This window comes from Anolis carolinensis, unplaced genomic scaffold (genome assembly GCF_035594765.1).
Source record: "Anolis carolinensis isolate JA03-04 unplaced genomic scaffold, rAnoCar3.1.pri scaffold_12, whole genome shotgun sequence".
NCBI classification, from domain to species: domain Eukaryota; kingdom Metazoa; phylum Chordata; class Lepidosauria; order Squamata; family Dactyloidae; genus Anolis; species Anolis carolinensis.
In genome coordinates this window covers 1,577,849-1,603,080 of record NW_026943823.1, presented here as the reverse complement: position 1 = coordinate 1,603,080, position 25,232 = coordinate 1,577,849, and the positions used below count along the sequence as shown (strand labels likewise).

General features: G+C 40.6%; 3 protein-coding genes across 4 annotated transcripts; 2 read left to right on the top strand and 1 right to left on the bottom strand.

Annotated features, from left to right (window-relative positions):
• The first annotated feature begins 120 nt into the window (after positions 1–120).
• On the top strand, positions 121–7,227 carry nkap (NFKB activating protein). Its single transcript, XM_062963908.1, has 9 exons — positions 121–358; positions 1,939–2,019; positions 2,547–2,623; positions 2,752–2,808; positions 4,044–4,092; positions 4,182–4,297; positions 4,513–4,588; positions 5,480–5,629; positions 6,156–7,227. The coding sequence occupies exons 1-9, from the start codon at positions 192–194 to the stop codon at positions 6,328–6,330; spliced, it is 948 nt and encodes a 315-aa protein (XP_062819978.1). The 5' UTR covers positions 121–191; the 3' UTR covers positions 6,331–7,227.
• A 1,211-nt stretch (positions 7,228–8,438) lies between these two features.
• On the bottom strand, positions 8,439–15,740 carry akap14 (A-kinase anchoring protein 14). 2 transcript variants are annotated; one of them, XM_003229493.4, is made up of 6 exons: positions 15,581–15,740; positions 13,076–13,227; positions 12,890–12,992; positions 10,053–10,232; positions 9,915–9,967; positions 8,439–8,610 (listed from the first exon to the last, which is right to left on the bottom strand). In XM_003229493.4, exons 2-6 carry the CDS (start codon positions 13,215–13,217, stop codon positions 8,603–8,605), a joined length of 486 nt encoding a protein of 161 aa, XP_003229541.2. In that variant the 5' UTR covers positions 13,218–13,227; positions 15,581–15,740; the 3' UTR covers positions 8,439–8,602. The 2 variants fall into 2 exon arrangements, with proteins under 2 accessions (XP_003229541.2, XP_008121805.2); XM_008123598.3 differs by having other exon boundaries at positions 12,895–12,992.
• Positions 15,741–16,831: 1,091 nt separating this feature from the next.
• On the top strand, positions 16,832–25,178 carry LOC103281634 (putative defense protein 2). Its single transcript, XM_008123600.3, has 5 exons — positions 16,832–19,444; positions 20,708–20,820; positions 21,086–21,201; positions 22,357–22,421; positions 24,733–25,178. The coding sequence occupies exons 1-5, from the start codon at positions 19,141–19,143 to the stop codon at positions 24,825–24,827; spliced, it is 693 nt and encodes a 230-aa protein (XP_008121807.2). The 5' UTR covers positions 16,832–19,140; the 3' UTR covers positions 24,828–25,178.
• Positions 25,179–25,232: the final 54 nt, after the last annotated feature.

Sequence of the window (25,232 nt, the reverse complement as noted above, 5' to 3'; positions counted from 1 at the left end):
GGAGGCTCCGGCGGAGGGAGATTCGTGTTGCACCTGGAGATAGGGAGAAATAAGAGCGAACGAGCACAAGGCCGGAAGTGACGTCTTCGTTATGGCGAGCGGAGCCTCGGCTGCCTGTTTGTTTTGGTGGCGGCACCGGCGGAAGTGACGTCAGGACCCGGAAGTGCGGCCTGTGTTTTGGGAAGGCAGCGATGGCGCCGGTGTCCCGCTCGCGGAGCCCTTCCCCGCCGCGCAGCAGCCGCGCCCGGAGGTCGAGGTCCCGGTCGAGGTCGAGGTCCCGGCCGAGGCCTGGCCCGCCTCCGCGGGGCTTGTGGCACGGAGAGGCCGGCAAGGAGCAGGAGGAGGCGCTGCGGCAGAGGCCAGTCTGGGGCGGGAGTTTATTTATATACAATATTATATTATTAGCATAGTACAATACTAGCATTAAATTACTATATTGTACTATTATTTATTTATTTATTTATTTCAAGGGAGCGGGCCTTGAAGCGGGATAGAAGCGTATCCACGCCACAGTGCAGACTCTCCTCTCTCCCATGTACAATCCACAATCTCGGTTTTGAACTGGGTTATCTGGCAGTGCAGACTCAGGGCCCTTCTACACAGCCATATAACCCGGATTATCAAAACAGAAAATCCGATAATATTTATTTATTTATTATTTAATATATTTATATCCCGCCCTTCTCACCCCGAAGGGGACTCAGAGCGGCTTACAAATTAAATTTACATACAATATTATATTATTAGCATAGCACAATACTAGCATTAAATTACTATATTGTACTATTATTATTTATTTATTTCCGATATTTCTACCCCGCCCTTCTCCCCGAGGGGACCCAGGACGGCTTACACAACTGGCATAATACAATAAAATAATACAACAATTAAAATAGTTAAATAACATAGTAAAATATAATATATAAAAGATTTAACACAGTGCAACGCCGAATATATATGCCAGTCATCCATCAGACCTTGTGCAAGAGCCTTACTATATCAATATAGTGTAATATTATTAGTAATATTACATACAATATATAATTAATATTATTATATTGTATTATTAGTATTATATGATATTACAAAATAATATTATATGCAATTACGATATAATATATATTATTGTAAATTATATTGTATATACAGTAGAGTCTCACTTATCCAACACTTGCTTATCCAAGGTTCTGGATTATCCAAGGCATTTTTGTAGTCAAAGTTTTCAATATATCATGATATATTTTGGTGCTAAATTCGTAAATACAGTAATTACAACATAACATTATTGCTTATTGAACTACTTTTTATGTCAAATTTGTTATACAACATGATGTTTTGGTGCTTAATTTGTAAAATCATAACCTAATTTGATGTTTAATAGGCTTTTCCTTAATCTCTCCTTATTATCCAAGATATTCGCTTATCCAAGGCTCTGCCGGCCAGTTTAGCTTGGATAAGTGAGACTCTACTATAGTTGTATTTTTTAATATTCCCAATTTTTGACTATGTAATGTATGTTGCTTTGATTGGAAACCACCCTGAGTCCCCTCGGGGAGATAGGGTGGTATATAAATTTATTATTGTTATTGTTATTATTATATAATACAGTTCAAAGCAGATCATCTGTGCTGTGCATGGAAGTGTACAAGGGGCCTCATATAATCCAGTTCAAAGCATATTCTCTGGATTGCATATGGCAGAGTAAATAATCTGGTTCAAAGCAAGCAATGTGGGTGATGTGCCTTAATAATCTGGATTTTGTATGGCACACTGCCATCTAATCCAGTTCAAAGCAGGCGCTCTGGATTGTATATGGCAGTGTAGAAGGGGCCTCTATAAACAAACAACTGCTGTTTATTTCTCATCTCTGTTTCCTGTATTGAATGTTTATACAGTGAAATTGTGTTCTCATTGTTTTCACTGATGTCTCTTTTGCAGGCGATTAAATGAGAGGGAACGAATAGGTGAATTGGGAGCGCCTGAAGTTTGGGGATTGTCGCCGAAAGTTCCTGAGCCAGAGTAAATAATTTTAGTTTTAATTTAATTTTTTCTTCCTTTTGTCAGTCTCTTTACAGCGGTATGGAATATATATTCTCTGATTCCTTTTCCTGTATCTGGTTTTCTGGAGTCTTTATCTGATTCCTCATCTAAAATGTAGAGGAAGGTGGTTTACAAACAGGGCAAATTACACTGTGTCACACAATTTTTGTTCCTGGGTTATCAATCTCCTTTTCTATCATAAAAACATGGGGAAAATGTATTAACTTTGTTTTTGTGGGATATCCTGCAGCATATTTTGCTATAGTTTTTCAATAAATATCTCGAGTCTCAACCAATTCACCATAGTTTGTGGCAGTTTCTGGAATATAACAACTTCTTCCAAAATAACAGTTAAACAGGAAATAAAACAGGAAAAAATGAGACTTTAGACCCTGGAATTTGTTGTAATAATAGCTATGCTAAACATTAACATTTCTTTGATTTTGGCCACATATGCGCTGAATTCTCAGAACATTAATGCTGTTTTCATTCTGCCTTTGCTCTAGTTCTGATGAACATACTCCTGCAGAAGATGAAGATGGGACTTCAAAGAAGAGCAGCTCCTCAGATTCCAGCTCTGAAGGTATTCTGACTTGGGGATATTTCTCTAGTGTCTATAAGCAAATTGTTTTCAAATGATAGCTCCCATCCTTGTGCAACAACATCCTTGTGCTCCATGGTTAAAACATGTTCTTTGCCATATTTTTCCAGAGGAGGAGAAGAAGAAAAAGAAGAAGAAAAAGAAAAAGAAGAGAAAAGCTGCTTCACGTATGTGCAAACTTCCCATGTAGGCCTAATGTTCCAAAACTGTGGAATCATTTGCCAGAAGAGATCTAAAGAGCTGAATGAGCTGTCAGAATTTAAAACACAACTGAAGACCTATCTCTTCTGGCAGGGATACAGAGTCCGTTTGAACTATGACTTTTAAAACACAATCTTTTTTATGTTTTAACGTTTGTCTCAGGTATTTTACTATGTGTATGTTTTAGTATTTGCTCTTATGGTTGCATTTTAGCTGTATTTTAATATGTAGTTCTATAGATATATTTAACTATGTTGTGCCCTGCCCCAAGCCAAAAGGAGAGGCGGGCATTAAATAATAATAGTAATAAGAGTCATATTATAATATTAAATAATATAGTATTAAATAATAATAATATATTAGTAGTAGTAGTAGTAACAGTACTAGATGTATAGATGTATTTAACTATGTTGTGCTCTGCCCCAAGCCAAAAGGAGAGGCAGGTATTAAATAATAATAGTAATAAGAGTCATGTTATAATATTAAATAATATAGTATTAAATAATAATAATATATTAGTAGTAGTAGTAGTAATAGTACTAGATGTATAGATGTATTTAACTATTTTGTGCTCTGCCCCAAGCCAAAAGGAGAGGCAGGTATTAAATAATAATAGTAATAAGAGTCATGTTATAATATTAAATAATATAGTATTAAATAATAATAATATATTAGTAGTAGTAGTAATAGTACTAGATGTATAGATGTATTTAACTATGTTGTGCTCTGCCCCAAGCCAAAAGGAGAGGCAGGTATTAAATAATAATAGTAATAAGAGTCATGTTATAATATTAAATAATATAGTATTAAATAATAATAATATATTAGTAGTAGTAGTAGTACTAGATGTATAGATGTATTTAACTATTTTGTGCTCTGCCCCAAGCCAAAAGGAGAGGCAGATATTAAATAATAATAGTAATAAGAGTCATATTATAATATTAAATAATATAGTATTAAATGATAATAATATATTAGTAGTAGTAGTAATAATAATAATAACAATAGAAATAATACTAATATAATATTATAATATGTAATTTTATAGATGTATTTAACTATGTTGTGCCCTGCCTCAAGCCAAAAAGAGAGGCGGGTATTAAATATTATTATTATTACTATTATTAAAACTTACCATCTCTGTTGACCTTGAGTATGTCATGCCTTTTCTCTGTTCAGTGTTTTGTTTTTAACATTTCAGGTGAGGAGGAAAAGAAAAGAGCCAAGAAGAGGAAAAAGAAGCACAGAAAGTGAGAAAAATATATTTGTAATGTTCATGTCTTTCTGCATTCCCTAATGTATCCTTGGTCTCTAGAAATTCCCTCTTGTGTCTCGTCAGAAAGAAATCTAAGAAGAAAAAGAGCAAGAGGAGCAAGAAGGACTCCACCGACTCAAGCAGTGAAGATTCCGACAGTGAGACCATCCCAGGGGATGAGCTGTGGATCGAAAGGTCAAGTAAGTGATCGTAGGCTTGGCAAAATTCCATTTACATAGGCTGCCTTGGTCTTGTTCTGAAGCTGAGAGAGTGTCACTTGCCCAAATGTCACCCAATGGGTTTCTCTGGCCAAGCATGGATTTGAGCCTGGTTTCCAGAGCTGTGATGCAGAGCTCAAACCACTATACCACTCTGACCCGGCGTACTTCCCTTCTTGTTTCTTGTTCTCTTGCAGAAAATGCAGACGCAGTGGATTTCATTGGCCCAGAAGCTCCTATTACCCATGCTTCTCAGGATGACCGACCCTTGAAGTAAGTTTTCTGTGTTTTTTTGTAATGCTCTTGTAATCGAACATTATCTTATGTAAATGCCAAACACTGCTCTAATTAGGAACGTTGAAATGTACAGAGCACCTGTGGGATATTATAATAATAATAGCAATATAAATGTGGAATATAAATAAATACATAATAAGATCAATGTGGGACATATATAAATTGATAATAATATAAATTTGGGATAAAATATAATAATAACAACAACAATAATAATTTAAATGTGGGATATAAATAAATAATTATATCATAATAAGTAGGCATCCCAGGACATTATAATAATACAGTAGAGTCTCACTTATCCAACACTCGCTTATCCAACATTCTGGATTATCCAACGCATTTTTGTAGTCAATGTTTTCAATACATCGTGATATTTTGGTGCTAAATTCGTAAATATAGTAATTACTACATAGCATTACTGCGTATTGAACTACTTTTTCTGTCAAATTTGTTGTCTAACATGATGTTTTGGTGCTTAATTTGTAAAATCATAACTTAATTTGATGTTTAATAGGCTTTTCCTTAATCCCTCCTTATTATCCAAGATATTCGTTTAACCAACATTCTGTCAGTCCGTTTATGTTGGATAAGTGAGACTCTACTGTATATAAATGAGGGATATTAATAAATAAATAATATACATAATAATCAATAAAGATGAGGTTTCTAGACTTATAACTAAACCCTAGAAACTTCATATTTTATTTAAACTTAATTAGACCAACACATTTTGCAGGTGTGTAGCCTCCTAGAATTGTTTAGTTGTAAATGGGATACATTTTGATTCGGAAGACTGCATTTGTTTTTTGTTATTGTTGTTGTCAGTTGAAATTGCAAATATGTATATATATTTATCTCTTGAAGCTACGGTCACGCTCTGCTCCCTGGTGAAGGTGCTGCCATGGCAGAGTATGTCAAAGCGGGGAAACGTATCCCTAGAAGAGGTGAGATTGGTCTAACCAGCGAAGAGATTGCATCGTTTGAGAAGTCCGGCTATGTCATGAGTGGCAGCAGGTAAGCGTTTTATGGGGAACTGAGAACACTGTGTGCTTTGAAGAAGAAAAAGAGAGGTGTTTGTGTTACAAATAATGGCAGGTGGCCTTGTGAAAGTCTTCTTTTGCTACTAGTTGGTTGGACAGTGTTATTGCGGAGTGTTCCTTCTTATCACACACACACACACACACACTTTATTGACATGCAACCACAAAATCACAGCACAGGCCTGTACAACAAAAACAAGTCACAGATAAAAGGACGCAAGTGGCAAAGTTTTGTGGGGAAGGAGTTGCCAAGCTCATTCATCGCTATGATAAGTGCCTAGATTTGAATGGCGACTATGCTGAGATGTGGTATTTGGGTGTGGCTTTCAACTGCATATGGTAAATGTTTTCTCCTATACTTCGTTCATTTTTAATTCCAAAATGTAATTTACTTTCTGGATCGTAATATATTAAATGATTTATTGGTTTTATTGGTTGCAGAAATCCAAATAGGGGGATAGCCATATGGTGACTGAGAACTTGCTTCTCTTTCTCTCCAGGCACCGGCGGATGGAGGCCGTGCGTCTGCGCAAAGAGAACCAGATTTACAGCGCGGACGAGAAACGGGCCCTGGCGTCTTTCAACCAGGAGGAGCGGCGCAAGAGGGAGAACAAGATCCTGGCCAGCTTCCGGGAGATGGTCTACCGGAAAACCAAGGGCAAGGATGAGAAATGAACGGCGTGCTGCTTTGTATCGCCTGTCCGTAGAGATTTGCAAATGCGTGTACTTGCAAGGATATGGATATCAGACAAAGAGCCCTTTCCGGGGTCGTTTGCAATGCTTTCGAGGACATTGCGGAATACAAAAACACAACACATGGAGTCAGAAATAGAGAAAACAGCAATCCTGAAGATTTATGCAAACACGTTGTTGGGAACCAGCTCGGTAATCTTGGAAAACAGCATTTAAAAAAAAAAAATTCTGAGCATATAAACAGGAACGAAATCTGAGGGTTCTATTCAGGTTGTTTGCATTTGTATTTGAGCCCATGGTATGAAACCAAAAACAATTAACTGGATCCAAATGAGGCAAAAACATCCTTAACAAGGGGATGCCGCCTCATGCTGATTACTTCACAGAATAGATGTAAAATATTTCGGTTGTTTTAAATCGTTTCTTTATTTTAATGCATCAAAAGCAGCTTTAAACCGTTGTAAATAAGACAGATTTTATTCCTTCCTTTTTGGAATATTGTACATTGAAGGAGGTGGAAGAACCTGACCCCATCTTAACGAAAGAGAGAACTGTTTGAAGAATATCCAGTTGGATTTATAAGTAGAATTTCTGTGGGGGGAACACAACCAATATTTGGGTCGGAATCAGGAGTTTTTTTAATCTGCTATTTACTCAAAGTCAGCCATATTTTAGGTAAAACCTTGGACCATTGTGTAGTAAACGGAACGCACTACACAAAAAGCTTGCGAAGGTGCCATAGGAAATGCCCCTTCTTCCCAAGGCAGGATGTATATATATAGAGGGTGGAGTGGGTTTTATCTAAGTACCTCTCTTTGCACAGTTCTCAATATTTGTATTATTTCTGAGAACGTTTAAATAAATTGCTGATTCCAAGTACGCCTGATTATTATATTATATTATTTTGGAGAGCTATTGGTACCAATCTTTACATTTACCACTTGCTTTATGAAAACTTAATCCATCGTCGAAGGCTTTCATGGCCAGAATCACTAGGTTGCTGTGAGTTTTCTGAGCTGTCTGGCCATGTTCCAGAAGCATTCTCTTCTGACGTTTTGCCCACATCTGTGGCAGGCATCCTCAGAGGTTGTGAGTCTGTTGGAAACTAGGACAGTAATGTATATATTTCTGACCTTTGGGTTGCTGTGAGTTTTCCGGGCTGTCTGGCCATGTTCCAGAAGCATTCTCTCCTGACGTTTCGCCCACATCTATGGCAGGCATCCTCAGAGGTTGTGAGTCTGTTGGAAACTAGGACAGTAATGTATATATTTCTGACCTTTGGGTTGTTGTGAGTTTTCCGGGCTGTCTGGCCATGTTCCAGAAGCATTCTCTCCTGATGTTTCGTCCACATCTATGGCAGGCATCCTCAGAGGTTGTGAGTCTGTTGGAAACTAGGCAAGTGGGGTTTATATATCTGTAGGGTGGGAAAGAGAACTCTTGTCTGTTTGAGGCAAGTGTGAATTGCAATTGGCCACCTTGATTAGCATTGAATAGCCTTTCAGCTTCAAAGCCTGGCTGCTTCTTGTCTGGGGGGGAATCCTTTGTTGGGAGGTGTTACCTAGCCCTGATTGTTTCCTGTCTTGAATTTGCCTGTTTTCTTAGTGGTGTTCTTTATTTACTATCCTGATTTTTGGTTTTTTTTAAATACTTATGACCAGATTTTGTTCATTTTCCTGATTTTCTTCTTTCTTTCTGTCTTGAATTTGCCTGTTTTCTTAGTGGTGTTCTTTATTTACTATCCTGATTTTTGGTTTTTTTAAATACTTGTGACCAGATTTTGTTCATTTTCCTGATTTTCTTCTTTCTGTTGAAAGTGTTCAGCAACTTATCCATATAGATGACAGTGAACTATGGTTCCCATCAGCCTTATCCACTATAACCAATGTGTCTCCTTTGTGGAGAAGAAAAAGCAGGGTACAAATAAGCATAATAATAATTATTTCAGAGAATTGCAGTTTTGTGGACTCAAATGTTGTTGCAGTCTATGGAGATCTGACCTCTGCGATCTCCCATCCCTGACCAAGTGCAAGGTTCACCACCTTCAGGTTATGTTTATTTTACTATCCGCAAATCAAACAGCATACTCTGGCTTACAGAGGAATGAAATGTTTATTTCCAAATAGGAAAAGCAGGAAAATATGCATACGAGCTTTTAACTAACTGCAGTTCCAACGGTACTAAAAGTTGATCATCTCCATCAGGCAAGTTTTGCTCTCAATGACGTCTTTGAGCCATTTTTCTTTAAATCGAGATTCTACCGGCCTGTAAAGGACAAATAGCAGAGAGAATACTGTATATACTCGAGTATAAGCCTAGTTTTTCAGCCCTTTTTTATAAGACTGAAAAAGCCCCCCTCAGCTTATACTCGGATGAGGGTCCTGGTTGGCTTATATTTGGGTCAGTTTATACTCGAGATTATATGGTACATTTATTATTTTTCTCTATTATTATTGGTATTATTATATTTATTATTTTTCTCTATTATTGTTGCTACTATTACATTTATTTTACTCTATTATTAATACATTTATTATTTCACTTTGATCTTATTATTATTCATACATTTATTATTTCACTCTGATCATATTATTATTCATTCATTTATTATTTCACTCTGATCTTATTATACATTTATTATTTCACTCTGATCTAATTATTATTATATTTATTATTTTACTCTATTTATTACTACATGTATTATTTTCCCATATTATTTATTATTTTTGTTATTACATGTATTATTTTTCTCTATTATTATTGGTATTATTACATTTATTATTTTTCTCTATTGTTGCTACTGTTACATTTATTTTACTCTATTTTTATTATTATTATTAATACATTTATTATTTCACTTTGATCTTATTATTATTCATACATTTATTATTTCACTCTGATATTATTATTATATTTATTATTTTACTCTATTTATTATCCATGTATTATTTTCCTGTATTATTTATTATTATTATTATTATTATTACATGTATTGTTTTACTTTATTATTATTAAAAAGGATACATAAGCCCATTTACATTGAAGAAGATGAGAATAATGATTTGATTAGAGTTGGACAGTCTTATCTTAAATTTGAGCTTTCTGTAAATATTCAAAAACATTGAACCTACCAATGCCTCAATTCATGTAATTTTATTGGTATCTATTTTTATTTCTGAAATTTACCATTCTCGGCTTATACTGGAGTCAATGTTTTCCCAGTTTTTTTGTGGTAAAATTAGGTGCCTCGGCTTATATTCGGGTCGGCTTATACTCAAGTATATACGGTAATTTTATTGGTATCTCAGCTTATACTGGAGTCAATGTTTTCCCAGTTTTTTTGCGGTAATATTAGGAGCCTCGGCTTATATTCGGGTCAGCTTATACTCAAGTATATACGGTAAGTATTTCATGGAATTTGAAATATTCAGAACTGGAATTTGGAATTCGAAATATTCAGATATCGGCACTGAGAGATAGAGAGAGCTGGCCGTCTAACGCTGGCATGGTCAAACTTCGACCCTCCAGGTGTTTTGGACTCCCAACTCCCACAATACCTGTGAACATACCTGTGAATGAGCTTGTTTGTCTCCACCACAAAGTATACTTCGATGGGCAAAGTCTGTTGCAAATGGAAAAGAAGACGTCGTTAAATGCTGTGCCGTAAAGAACGAAAGGGATGTGACTCTGGGAAGCGGAACACTTACATCAGGCCTGACTTTGGAAATCTCGAGGATGAAGAAGACGCAGGCCGTGGCTCGCGGGATGGGCTTGCGGCACGTGGGGATGCTCCACCGCACCCGGTAGTGGTACCGCGTGCTGTACTCGAGCTCTTCCTCGCTGAGGTAGTTGATCCAGTGCAGCCAGCTTTCGTGGAGCTCCCACGTCTGTGGAGTGAAGAAACCAAGTGCCGGAGACAGGGCTGAGCCTCTACATCTCCCCTAAGAGGCCTTTTAGGACTAAAGGGCGGGGCTAGAGGAGTGGGCGTGGCTTCTTCCCAAGAGCCTGAGACAGGGCTGAGCATCTATACCTCCCCTTGTTAGGACACAGAGGGCGGAGCTAGGGAAGGGGGCGGGGCCTCCTTCCAAGAGCCTGAGATAGGGCTGAGCCTCTATATCTCCCCTGAGAGGCCTTTTAGGACTAAAGGGCGGGGCTAGAGGAGTGGGCGTGGCTTCTTCCCAAGAGCCTGAGACAGGGCTGAGCATCTATACCTCCCCTTGTTAGGACACAGAGGGCGGAGCTAGGGAAGGGGGCGGGGCCTCCTTCCAAGAGCCTGAGATAGGGCTGAGCCTCTATATCTCCCCTGAGAGGCCTTTTAGGACTAAAGGGCAGGGCTAGAGTGGGCGTGGCTTCTTCCCAAGAGCCCGAGACAGGGCTGAGCATCTATACCTCTCCTGAGGCTCTTGTTGGGACACAGAGGGCGGGGCTAGGGAAGGGGGCGGGGCCTCCTTCCAAGAACCTGAGATAGGGCTGAGCCTCTATATCTCCCCTGAGAGGCCTTTTAGGACTAAAGGGCGGGGCTAGAGGAGTGGGCGTGGCTTCTTCCCAAGAGCCTGAGACAGGGCTGAGCATCTATACCTCCCCTTGTTAGGACACAGAGGGCGGAGCTAGGGAAGGGGGCGGGGCCTCCTTCCAAGAGCCTGAGATAGGGCTGAGCCTCTATATCTCCCCTGAGAGGCCTTTTAGGACTAAAGGGCAGGGCTAGAGTGGGCGTGGCTTCTTCCCAAGAGCCCGAGACAGGGCTGAGCATCTATACCTCTCCTGAGGCTCTTGTTGGGACACAGAGGGCGGGGCTAGGGAAGGGGGCGGGGCCTCCTTCCAAGAACCTGAGATAGGGCTGAGCCTCTATATCTCCCCTGAGAGGCCTTTTAGGACTAAAGGGCGGGGCTAGAGGAGTGGGCGTGGCTTCTTCCCAAGAGCCTGAGACAGGGCTGAGCATCTATACCTCCCCTTGTTAGGACACAGAGGGCGGAGCTAGGGAAGGGGGCGGGGCCTCCTTCCAAGAGCCTGAGATAGGGCTGAGCCTCTATATCTCCCCTGAGAGGCCTTTTAGGACTAAAGGGCAGGGCTAGAGTGGGCGTGGCTTCTTCCCAAGAGCCCGAGACAGGGCTGAGCATCTATACCTCTCCTGAGGCTCTTGTTGGGACACAGAGGGCGGGGCTAGGGAAGGGGGCGGGGCCTCCTTCCAAGAACCTGAGATAGGGCTGAGCCTCTATATCTCCCCTGAGAGGCCTTTTAGGACTAAAGGGCGGGGCTAGAGGAGTGGGCGTGGCTTCTTCCCAAGAATCTGAGACAGGGCTGAGCATCTATACCTCTCCTGAGGCGCTTGTTGAGACACAGGGCGGAGCTAGGGAAGGGGGCGGGGCCTCCTCCTAAGAGCACGAGACAGGGCTGAGCCTCTATACTTCTCCTGATAGGCCTTTTAGGACTAAAGGGTGGGGCTAGAGGAGTGGGTGTGGCTTCTTCCCAAGAACCCATGACAGGGCTGAGAGTCTATACCTCTCCTGAGGCACTTGTTGGGACACAGGGCGGAGCTAGGGAAGGGGGTGGGGCCTCCTTCCAAGAGCCTGAGATAGGGCTGAGCCTCTATATCTCTCCTGAGAGGCCTTTTAGGACTAAAGGGCGGGGCTAGAGGAGTGGGTGTGGCTTCTTCCCAAGAGCCCGAGACAGGGCTGAGAGTCTATACCTCTCCTGAGGCGCTTGTTGGGACACAGGGGGCGGGGCCTCCTTCCAAGAGCCTGAGACAGGGCTGAGCCTCTATAACTCTCCTGAGAGGAGAGGACTAAAAGGCGGGGCTAGAGGCGGGGCCTCTTCCCAAGAGCCTCTGTATACCTCCCCTGAGGCAATTGTTAGAACACGGACGTGGGGTCTAGAGGCCCCACCCTCTCCTCTAGCCCCGCCCCCTGCATCCAGGACAGGGATAGAAGCTCAGCCCTGCCTCAGAGCTCGTAACTCCGCCCATCCCAGTCCTGGCCGCCCATTTGTGGCCCCGCCCACCTCCCCCTCCCCCTCCCGTCTTGGACTGGGGAGAGGCTCAGCCCCGCCCTCTTGAGCAGGAGCCACGCCCACCCCTCTAAGCCACACCTCCATTCCAGGGGGTGCTGAGTCATATTTTTTCTGGAAAGGGGGCGGCAGTCCAAATAAGTTTGGGAACCACTGGGTTAACCAAATCCCTGTGCCAAGTCCATGAGAAGCAAACATTAGGACCAGGCTGGGGCGCAGCTGGTTAGTAGCCAGCTGTAATAAATCACTACTGACCGAGAGGTCATGAGTTCAAGGCAAGCCTAGGTTGGAGTAAGCTCCCGACCATTAATAGTCTAGCTTGCTGTTGAACTATGCAGCCCGAAAGACAGTTGCATCTGTCGAGTAGGAAATTTAGGTACCGCTTTATTCAGGGAGGCTAATTTAACTAATTTACGACACCACAAAACCTTCCAGCAGTGTGTGGAAGAATGAGGAAGTACTCCATCAAGGACTCGGTGTCATTTGTGTACATCCGGACTCCGTTTTTGTCCTAATTATACCAATTGATAGCTAAAGATACCTTACTCTCATATATTCCTCGATCTGCAGCAGCCCTTTTCCTACAGTGAAGTCTCTGCACTCCATCCACTGGATGTTGGGTATTTTGTATTTGGCAGCTGCAGCTGAGGAGAGAAATCCATAGCGTAAATATCAGCACACTCAACAAAAAGGCTCCAGAAACACAGCAAAGATTGTCTTGCCGCACCTTCTTCTTTCTTCTTCAGGTCTCTAACGGTGTCCGTTGCCCCTTTAATCACTTTGTCAACGAGGAGGAGAGCTTCCTCCTTGAGGGCCTCCAGCTCTTCGTTCGTGTCCTCCACATCTTGGTCTTCATTGTCCAAGTCCATTGTTCACGCTCTTAGAAAGAGGAAAAAATACATTACATGGCATCAGAAGCACCGGGGAAATCTGACGGCTAAGTAATTTAGATGTACAGGTATACTTTGGTTCATGAAGCAGATGTGTTCCTGGGACCTAACATGAACGTCTGAGTTTCTCCAGACCTTGAAGATAGGTTGATGGGACCTAACATGAACATCTGAGTTTCTCTAGAGCTTGCAGACAAGTTGGTGAGACCTAACGTGAACGTCCGAGTTTCTCTAGACCTTGCAGACAAGTTGGTGGGACTGAACATGAACGTCTGGGTTTCTCTAGACCTTGAAGACAGGTTGATGGGACCTGACATGAACATCTGAGTTTCTCCAGACCTTGCAGACAAGTTGGAGGGACCTAACATGAACGTCTGAGTTTCTCTAGACCTTGAAGACATGTTGATGGGACCTAACATGAATGTCTGAGTTTCTCCAGACCTTGCAAAGAGATTGCTGGGACTGAACATGAACGTCTGAGTTTCTCTAGACCTTGCAGACACGTTGATGAGACCTAACATGAACATCTAAGTTTCTCCAACCTTGCAGACAGGTTGATGGGACCTAACATGAATGTCTGAGTTTCTCTAGAGCTTGCAAAGAGATTGCTGGGACTGAACATGAACGTCTGAGTTTCTCTAGACCTTGCAGACACGTTGATGGGACCTAACATGAACGTCTGGGTTTCTCTAGACCTTGAAGACAGGTTGATGGGACCTGAAATGAACGTCTGAGTTTCTCTAGACCTTGCAGACAGGTTGGTGGGACCTAACATGAAAATCTAAGTTTCTCTAGACCTTGCAGACACGTTGATGGGACCTAACATGAACGTCCGAGTTTCTCTAGACCTTGTAGACACATTGATAGGACCTAACATGAACGTCCGAGTTTCTCTAGACCTTGCAGACAGGTTGGTGGGACCTAACATGAACATCTAAGTTTCTCTAGACCTTGCAGACACGTTGATGGGACCTAACATGAATGTCTGAGTTTCTCTAGACCTTGCAGACAGGTTGGTGGGACCTAACATGAACGTCCGAGTTTCTCTAGACCTTGCAAACAGGTTGGTGGGACCTAACATGAACATCTAAGTTTCTCTAGACCTTGCAGACACGTTGATGGGACCTAACATGAACGTCCGAGTTTCTCTAGACCTTGCAGACAGGTTGGTGGGACCTAACATGAACATCTAAGTTTCTCTAGACCTTGCAGACACGTTGATGGGACCTAACATGAATGTCTGAGTTTCTCTAGACCTTGCAGACAGGTTGGTGGGACCTAACATGAATGTCTGAGTTTCTCCAGACCTTGCAAAGAGATTGCTGGGACTGAACATGAACGTCTGAGTTTCTCTAGACCTTGCAGACACGTTGATGAGACCTAACATGAACATCTAAGTTTCTCCAACCTTGCAGACAGGTTGATGGGACCTAACATGAATGTCTGAGTTTCTCTAGAGCTTGCAAAGAGATTGCTGGGACTGAACATGAACGTCTGAGTTTCTCTAGACCTTGCAGACACGTTGATGGGACCTAACATGAAAATCTAAGTTTCTTTAGAGCTTGCAGACAAGTTGATAGGACCTAACATGAACGTCTGAGTTTCTCTAGACCTTGCAAAGAGATTGCTGGGACTGAACATGAACGTCTGAGTTTCTCTAGACCTTGCAGACACGTTGATGGGACCTAACATGAAAATCTAAGTTTCTTTAGAGCTTGCAGACAAGTTGATGGGACCTAACATGAACGTCTGAGTTTCTGCAGACCTTGCAGAGAGGTTGGTGGGACCTAACATGAACGTCTGAGTTCCTCTAGACCTCATCATGCAACTAAGTAGATGCTGCTGGAAAAAACCCTCCAGGTAGACATAGGATGCAGAGCAAAAGGTGAGATTGGGGTTAGGGGTTAGAGACTTTCTGGAAAGCAATGTCACTGATGGAGGCTTTGTTAACAGAGGCATGTTTTAACCATTTTCTTTCATTCTACCTGATGCTGTTGGGATACTAATCGAAGAAAATTTCTACCTGCTGTGGATTGAGCAAGGCCTTTTGCATGCCAAGTGTGTTTTAGTCTGCCTGGTTGATATCTGTGCTTGCAAATGCACTCCTGCCTGATTCACCCAGTGGATGCTTCGAGGCATTTAAGGCATGCATTTGCAGAAACGATGTCTAAAATGTCACGGGTGAAAGGCTCTTTCGTTTGCATTCACGTCTCCCGTTCCCAGGACCCTCTCCGCCATAGATGCCAATCATAATACATAACACGAAGTGGATGCCCAATTGTTTCATCAAGGAACACGGGATGGATGCCAAGCCTTCCCTCTGCTCCTGGCAACGGAATTACCTGTGCAAAGCTCTCTCCGCCGACTCCTTTCCGATATCCGCTGGTTCCCACATTAAGCCATTGACTGGACGGCTTCCGCGACTCAAGTGTTGGGTCACAATCATCACCGCGGCAACGGCTGTTCCGCCAACAGAACGGCAGCCCCAATGCTCTTAAAGGAGAAAAACCGTGGCGCTTTGTGGCACAGCCAGCCGGGCCCATAACCAGAAGCACAAGCTGGGAGGGGTTGAAAATTTACCCCAAAATTTGACTTTTGAGCAATCAATGAAAAGCAACAATCGCGATGAGCAATGCAACAACCCACTCTTTAACAACGTAGAACTTTTAACAACTAGAACTTTCAATCAATTAGTCTATAGAAGTACAGTAGAGTCTCACTTATCCAACGTAAACGGGCCAGCTGAACGTTGGATAAGCGAATATGTTGGATAATAAGGAGGCATTAAGGAAAAGCCTATTAAACATCAAATTAGGTTATGATTTTACAAATTAAGCACCAAAACATCATGTTATACAACAAATTTGACAGAATAAGTAATTCAATACGCAGTAATACTATATAGTCATTACTGTATTTACAAATTTAGCACCAAAATATCACGATGTATTGAAAACATTGACTACAAAAATGCGTTGGATAATCCAGAACGTTGGATAAGCGAGTGTTGGATAAGTGAGACTCTACTGTAACTTCTAAAACATCTTTGAGGCCTGGGAAGTACTGTATATACTCGAGTATAAGCCTAGTTTTTCAGCCCTTCCTTATTTTTGCAGAGAAATAGGGCGATATGAGTCTAATCTTACAGTAGAGTCTCACTTATCCAACACTCGCTTATCCAACGTTCTGGATTATCCAACGCATTTTTGTAGTCAATGTTTTCAATATATCTTGATACAGTAGAGTCTCACTTATCCAACGTAAACGGGCCGGCTGAACATTGGATAAGCAAATATGTTGGATAATGAGAGATTAAGGAAAAGCCTATTAAACATCAAATTAGGTTATGATGTTACAAATTAAGCACCAAAACATCATGTTATACAACAAATTTGACAGAAAAAGTAGTTCAATACGCAGTAATGCTATGTAGTAATTACTGTATTTACGACTTTAGCACCAAAATATCACGATATATTGAAAACATTGACTACAAAAATGCGTTGGATAATCTAGAACGTTGGATAATCGAGTGTTGGATAAGTGAGACTCTACTGTATCTTGGTGCTAAATTCGTAAATACAGTACAGTAGAGTCTCACTTATCCAAGACTCGCTTATCCAACGTTCTGGATTATCCAACGCATTTTTGTAGTCAATGTTTTCAATATATCGTGATATTTTGGTGCTAAATTCATAAATACAGTAATTACAACATAACATTACTGCGTATTGAACTATTTTTTCTGTCAAATTTGTTGTATAACATGATGTTTTGGTGCTTAATTTGTAAAATCATAACCTAATTTGATGTTTAATAGGCTTTTCCTTAATCTCTCCTTATTATCCAACATATTCGCTTATCCAACATTCTGCCGGCCTCTTTACGTTGGATAAGCGAGACTCTACTGTAGTTTATCCTTACCAGGTTTAGGTATCAATATTATCCTAGTATGTTTCCATGAATTTGGTTTGGGTTTTCCCCTCAATATTTCATCTCCTCTCTTTTCCTTCTGCTGCTTGTGACAGGAAATCTGGCTTTCTGCTCCAATCCATTTCCACGCTAAATCTAGTTCTTTCGTGGTGGATTGTCTTGCAGAAAGAGCGAAAGAGGGCACGCTCTTCTTTTTTTAAGAGAATTATTACTGCTTCGGTTCCTAAACAAAAGATATACACTGCACTCTCAGTATACACTTGAAATCAAGGGCCAAAGTTTGACCATGCCTGATTTATCTGCATATATACGCAATGGTTCAGGGAGTTATCTGTCTTGGGAAATGGCTGGAGGGATCTTGGCCATGGTTCCCTTTCCTAATGGATTATGCAACCCGGGACATAGAGAGGTAGCTGTCTTCAAGTTACATTTTGATGCATATACAGTAGAGTCTCACTCATCCAAGCTTCTGGATTATCCAAGCCATTTTTGTAGTCAATGTTTTCAATGTATCGTGATATTTTGGTGCTAAATTCGTAAATACAGTAATTACAACATAACATTACTGCATATTGAACTACTTTTTCTGTCAAATTTGTTGTATAACATGATGTTTTGGTGCTTCATTTGTAAAATCATAACCTAATTTGATGTTTAATAGGCTTTTCCTTAATCCCTCCTTATTATCCAAGATATTCACTTATCCAAGCTTCTGCCGGCCCGTTTAGCTTGGATAAGTGAGACTCTACTGTATTAGAAAAAGTTTATACACTTTGGATAAGGAATCAGTGTATGGCCATGTTCCAGCAGCATTCTCTCCTGATATTTCACCCACATCTATGGCAGGCATCCTCAGTGTATGGCCATGCTCCAGCAGCATCCTTTCCTGACGTTTCGGCCACACCTATGGCAGGCATCCTCAGTGTATGGCCATGTTCCAGCAGCATTCTCTCCTGACTTTTCACCCACATCTATGGCAGGCATCCTCAGTGTACAGCCATGTTCCAGCGGCATTTTCTCCTGACGTTTCACCCACATCTATGGCAGGCATCCTCAGTGTATGGCCATGTTCCAGCAGCATTCTCTCCTGATATTTCACCCACATCTATGGCAGGCATCCTCAGTGTATGGCCATGCTCCAGCAGCATCCTTTCCTGACGTTTCGGCCACACCTATGGCAGGCATCCTCAGTGTATGGCCATGTTCCAGCAGCATTCTCTCCTGACTTTTCACCCACATCTATGGCAGGCATCCTCAGTGTACAGCCATGTTCCAGCGGCATTTTCTCCTGACGTTTCACCCACATCTATGGCAGGCATCCTCAGTGTATGGCCATGTTCCAGCAGCATTCTCTCCTGACGTTTCAGCCACATCTATGGCAGGCATCCTCAGTGTACAGCCATGTTCCAGCAGCATTCTCTCCTGACGTTTCACCCACATCTATGGCAGGCATCCTCAGTGTATAGCCATGTTCCAGAAGCATTCTCTTCTGACGTTTCACCCACATCTATGGCAGGCATCCTCAGCGTATGGCCATGTTCCAGAAGCATTCTCTCCTGACGTTTCGCCCACATCTATGACAGGCATCCTCAGTGTATGACCATGTTCCAGAAGCATTTTCTCCTGACATTTCACCCACATCTATGGCAGGCATCCTCAGTGTATGGCCATGTTCCAGCAGCATTCTTTCCTGACGTTTCACCCACATCCACGTCAGGCACCTCAGAGGTTGTGAAGTATTCATAAAATCATATTATTTGCTTGAAGTCTCTTGGTGAACTATAAATCATTGTGGGGGGAGTACCGTAGCAAGATAACAAACATGTAAGTTTGGAAAAAGGTATCTTTTGAAGCAGAGAAAGTCCTGCAAGCTTGGTTTATTCCCCAAAAATCCATTTATTTCACTTATGTTGAAACTATAAGAATAACCACAATCTCCGGCGTAAAGGACATGTGATGTGGGCTGGAAATGCTTCTGTTACGGGTCTGTGAACCCTTTTGTTTCAAAGTTTTCTCTCCAAACTCACGGGATTCATTCTGGCTTCTGAGCTCTTCTCTGGGGATCATGTCTCTGCGGAATCTCTCCCTTCTTTTTGGATTCTCGGTCCTTTGGACCAGACTCGGTTCGCATCACGCCTTTCCCGACGGCGCACCTTCCTCGGCCTGCGGAAACATGTTGCCTTTGCACCCGGGGACCCAGCCCCAGACCTCTCCGGCCCCTTTCCAGATCCTGGCCAGCGCACCCTCTTTCTCAAAGGGTCAGCCCATCAGTGGTAAGTGTTCCTTGCCTTGCCGTTGTTGTTATTCTTAGAGCAATGAAATAAAGTTATTCTTGGTATGTCCACAGCTGTTCGATCAAACGTTGACTCCTTGCCCTTCCATGAAATTTATTAACCAAATTTCCAGCTCCTGCCAACTTAGCAGTTCAAAAACATGCCAATGTGAGTAGATCAATAGGTACTGCTCCAGCGGGAAGGTAACGGCGCTCCATGCAGTCATGCCAATGGCCACATGACCTTGAAGATGTCTACGGACAACGCCGGCTCTTCGGCTTAGAAATGGAGATGAGCACCAACCCCCAGAGTCGGTCACGACTGGACTTAACGTCAGGAGAAACCTTTACCTTTTCTATTCACACACACACACAGAGGGAGAATATAGTGTGTGTGTATATATATGTATATGTGTGTGTGTATATATATATATATACACACACACACACACAGAGAGAATATAGTGTGTGTGTGTATATATATATGTGTGTGTAGATATGTGTATATATATATATATATACACACACACACACACATACATAGAGAAAGAGAGTATATAGTGTGTGTGTATACACACACAGAGGATATAGTTTGTGTGTATATATGCATATGTATATATATATGTATATACATATGTGTATGTATAGAAAGACAGAGAGAATAGAGTGTGTGTATGTATGTATATGTGTGTGTGTGTGTATATATATATATATATACACACACACACATACACATAGAGAGAAAGAAAGAGAGAAAATAGTGTGTGTATGGTTAGGGACACAATGAAGTTATTCTTGATATGTCGACAGTTGTTCAAACATTGACACTCCCTCTTCCATACATATGTGTGTATATATGTGTGTGTGTGTGTGTATATATATATATCCAATACAGTATGTGTGTGTGTGTATACACATACTTATATATGTATAGTTAGGGATGAAATGATTCTTGATATGTCCACAGCTTTTCAATCAAACTTTAATTTCCTGCCTTTCCATGAAACATACACACACACACACACATACATATTCCAATACAGTAATATTATTATTATTATTATTATTATTATTATTATTATTATTATTGACACAACGATGTTGTATGACACAGCACACAAGATAGTCATGCTGGATTTCGTTTCACAAAACCACAAGTCGAACACTTCCCAAGTGTCTAGGACTGTGTGATGTATTATTATTATTATGTATTATTATTATTATTATTATTATCATCATCATCATTATCATCATCTTTCTCCAGTTCAGATCACCGGGTCCGAATACAGAGGCGTGCTGCTGGAGGCCCGGACATTTGGTTCCCCGGTTGCATTGGGTTCATGGCAAACTCCTCCCAACAACACCAGACTATTAGAGGTAAGAGCCATTATAGTCCAAGTCCCTGAATATCTTCATCCTGATCTGACGGTTGCCTCCAACCACCTGAGCTTAAAGCAAAAGGATCCGAGCATAACCTCTGTAAATACGATTGATTCAATTAAGAGATGATATACCGGTTAATTAAATCGGTATGGCTCAGTGCTATCATTGGCCAATATTTCTGCCCGACCCAAGAAAAGCGACAGATCTGAACCTTGTTTTAAAAGACACAAGAACTCAATGGGTGTTTCCCCTTTTGCAGTGTTTTGGACGACCGGATGTCGCAGTCACTCATTCCAACACCAACTTGAAAACCAAAGAGGCGAATTATACATGGCTTCCGCCCGACAAAGACTGCCCTAAAGTAGTGCTGTTTGTGTAAGTTACGTGTTGAAGCTTTGTAATGGGTTTATTGGGAAATTGTTTACACTTTAGTGTAAATTCTGGTGTTACAAAAGGTTCTCTCGCTATTTGGCTAGTTCATTACTTTCCCATAATATATTGTATTTACATACAGCTGCTCTGAGTCCCCTTCGGGGTGAGAAGGGTGGGATATAAATGTAGTAAATAAATGCAGTAAATAAATAATTAATTTTAGACTTAGGCTCGGCCAAAATCTGACATGACTTGAAGGCACACAACAACAACAACAACAATCCTAATTAACTTGAGTATCTCATTGGCCAGTAGCAGGCCCACACTTTCCGTTGAAATCCTAATAGGTTTATGTTGGTTAAAATTGTTTTCATTTTTAAATATTGTATTGTTCTTTCGTTGTTGTTGTTGTTGTTGCACTACAAATAAGACATGTGCAGTATGCATAGGAATTTGTTTGTATTTTTTTTCAAATGATAATTCGGCCCCTCAAGAGTCTTAAGGATTGTGGACCGGCCCCCTGCTTAAAAAGTTTGGGGACCCCTGCAGTAGAGTCTCACTTATCCAACGTAAACGGGCCGGCTGAACGTTGGATAAGCGAATATGTTGGATAATAAGGAGAGATTAAGGAAAAGCCTATTAAACATCAAATTAGGTTATGATTTTACAAATTAAGCACCAAAACATCATGTTAGACAACAAATTTGACAGAAAAAGTAGTTCGATACGCAGTAATGCTATGTAGTAATTACTGTATTTACGAATTTAGCACCAAAATATCACGATGTATTGAAAACATTGACTACAAAAATGCGTTGGATAATCCAGAACGTTGGATAAGCGAGTGTTGGATAAGTGAGACTCTTCTGTACTTTCATACTTCCCAATTATGAACAAAAGGCAAATTGACCAAAAATTCATTTGCACCTTTTCCAATTCCATGCTTATTACAGACCTCATGGGATGCATCTACATTACAGAATTAATGCAGTTTAAGCCTACTTTGGCTATCATGGCTCAATGCTACGGAATCGTGGGATTTGTTGTTCAGGGAGTCATTAGAGGATCGATATTTCTGCATCAGAGTTTTATTTTACAATACCATTTGCATTGATAGAATGCTTTGCCAACATGCTTTCCCTTTTCCTATTGATCCAGAGCAACCGTGGCCCAGTCTTACGACGTCTACTGGACCGACGTGAAGTCCAAAGTGGTTTGGAAAAGTGAGTGAATCCCCGTTTTACGGTTTGAAACCATGGTCCCATTTGCAAATATAAGAGCTTGCACTGTTACCTTTTGCTGCATTTTGGTCGTAGTGCTCCTTAAGGTTTGCTTCCTGTGCTTCTTGTCTGTTCTTACAATGAAAAGCACACGTCTGCGTTTTAGATGGATTAGGAATTGGCTGGTTTCTCCTGTAATAGGCAGTAAGAGCACCTAAAGCTTCGAAGAGCTTCTCCTCAACCATTTCAAAGCTTCCTGCTTGAGTGGTGATGGCACGATCGTCAGCATAGATGAAATATATATTGTATATACATATAATATTGATAATATTATATGTATACTAGCTGTGCCCGGCCACGCGTTGCTGTGGCGAAGTATGGTGGTATGGGAAATAAAGTATTGAGGAATTGTATATTGTATATTGATAATCTTATATTATCTGCTTAGAACTGGATTATATGAGGCCCTTCTTCCCAGCTGGATAAAATGCACACTGAAGTGGATTATATGGTAGTGTGGAGTCAAGATAATCCAGTGCAAAGCAGATAATATAAGATTATAAATGGGTTATATAGCTGTGTGGAAAGGCCTTGAGTCTACACTGCCATATAATCCAGTGCAAATTAGATAATCTGTGGAAGAAGCCTAAGTGAGGCCTAAGTCTGCCTGTCCCCTGGGCTGAGTTGGTTGCTAGGAGACCAAGTGGGCAGAGATTAGCCCTCTAAACTGGCAGCAATAGGATAAAAACAATCATTGCTCTCCCTCTAATTAGGACTTTATTTTTCTTTTCTTTTTGTTGTATCAACCTAGAGGCGTGGATGATGGGTTGTGTTGTCAAATTTCGAGGTTGGGGGGTCTGTAGTTTTGTTGTTTTGTGGGTCGCCGTGATGCCATCACTCTTTTATATATATATAGATACAATAATATTGATAATGGAATACAATATTATACTTCTAATAATCTATATCCATAAAAGAGTGATGGCATCACGGCGACCGACAAAACAACAAAACTACAGGCCCCCCAACCTCGAAATTTGACAACACAACCCGTCATCCACGCCTCTAGGTTGATACAACAAAAAGAAAAGAAAAACAAAGTCCTAATTAGAGAGAGAGGAATAATTGGTTTTATCCAATTGCTGCCAGTTAGAAGGTTAAGCTCCTCCAACTTGGTCTCCTAGCAACCTCAAAAAAATAAATAAATAAAAAACACTAAAAATTAATACAATAAAATACTATAATAACATAAAATAACTAAAAATAATACAAGAAAATAATAAAATATAATAAATAAAAATATAACTTACAATAAAATTAATAAAAAAATTGCAAATAACATCAAATAAAAATTACACAACAATTTTTAACCAATACCACCACCACTTTGCCACAGCAACGCGTGGCCGGGCACAGCTAGTACAATATAATAATATTAATTATATATTATATATTAAATGTAATATCACTAATAATATTACCATATAATGATATAATACAATATAGTAATTTAATGCTCATATTGTGCTATGCTAATAATATATTGTATGTTCATTTGATTTGTAAGCCGCTCTGAGTCCCCTTCGGGGTGAGAAGAGCGGGATATAAATGTAGTAAATAAATAAATAATAATAAATAAACTTTCTGTCCCTTCTGGTAGTGGCTAGTTGTTTGTGTAAATGTTAAACATTGATGGAACAAGCATGCTCCCTTTTTTTCTCCACAAGGACTCTCTCTGTTATTTACACCATTTTGCTTCCAAGCTCTGTTTGGGAGAATTATTTTGGGAGATAGGGCAGTATATAATAATAATAATAATAATAATAATAATAATAATAATAATAATAATAATTTTATTTTTACACTCTGCCCCATCTCCCCGAAGGGACTCAGGGCGGCTTACATGGGGCCACGCCCAGACGAAACAGACAATATAAAACTCACAATACAAAAACAGATCAATAAAAACAAATAAGATCCCATATACAAAAATCATACATTGATAAAATCCTGAAAAGAACCTAAAACAAACTGGGCCAAAAGTGCGAGTAGTGCGACCTATAATTAGGGGGAGGTAGGTAGCCAAGACAGTAGTCCCGTTGCAATGCTAGGGTTTTATTATTATTTATTAATAATATTATTTATTATTATTAACCCAATATAGGGTTTTATTATTATTTGCTTTTGTTTGGTCTGATGCTTTAACCTTGGGCAACTCTGGAGGATCTGGGACGCTTTTAAAATATATGTATTATTATTCTCCGTAATGTTTACCTCTGATAAATAACATTTCCTTTCCTTTCCAATATGACAGACAAAGATGCAACATGTGGAGGAATGTCCTTTGCAAGAGCCATCAATGGAGTCATGGTCTTCTCTCTGTTCCTGAGTTTGCTGGGATACAATTAGAAACCAGTGCATTGAGATCTATACTATATACATTATTAATATTAGTCAATCAAGCAGAAGACATACCCCCAATACCCCCAAAGCTTTGTTGCCGCATGTCATTACAATTAGCATACATCCTCAGCTATGCTTCCTGCTGTAACCAGGTCTATTGCTATAGAATTATGCATATTTAACTATACCGCAAAAGGGGAAACTAATATATAATTGCCACACTGCATCTACGGCCTTCAAAAGATGGAATGAACAACATCACGGGTTCGTTGTTTGGTAATGATGGATTGCTGCCTCCTCCTTTATTTCTCCCGGCCATGTTTTGAAGCTAAATAAATATAATTTTCACCATCTTAATTATTTAGATCGATCTCTGAATGAAGTCTTTCACATTTTACACAAAAGATGGCT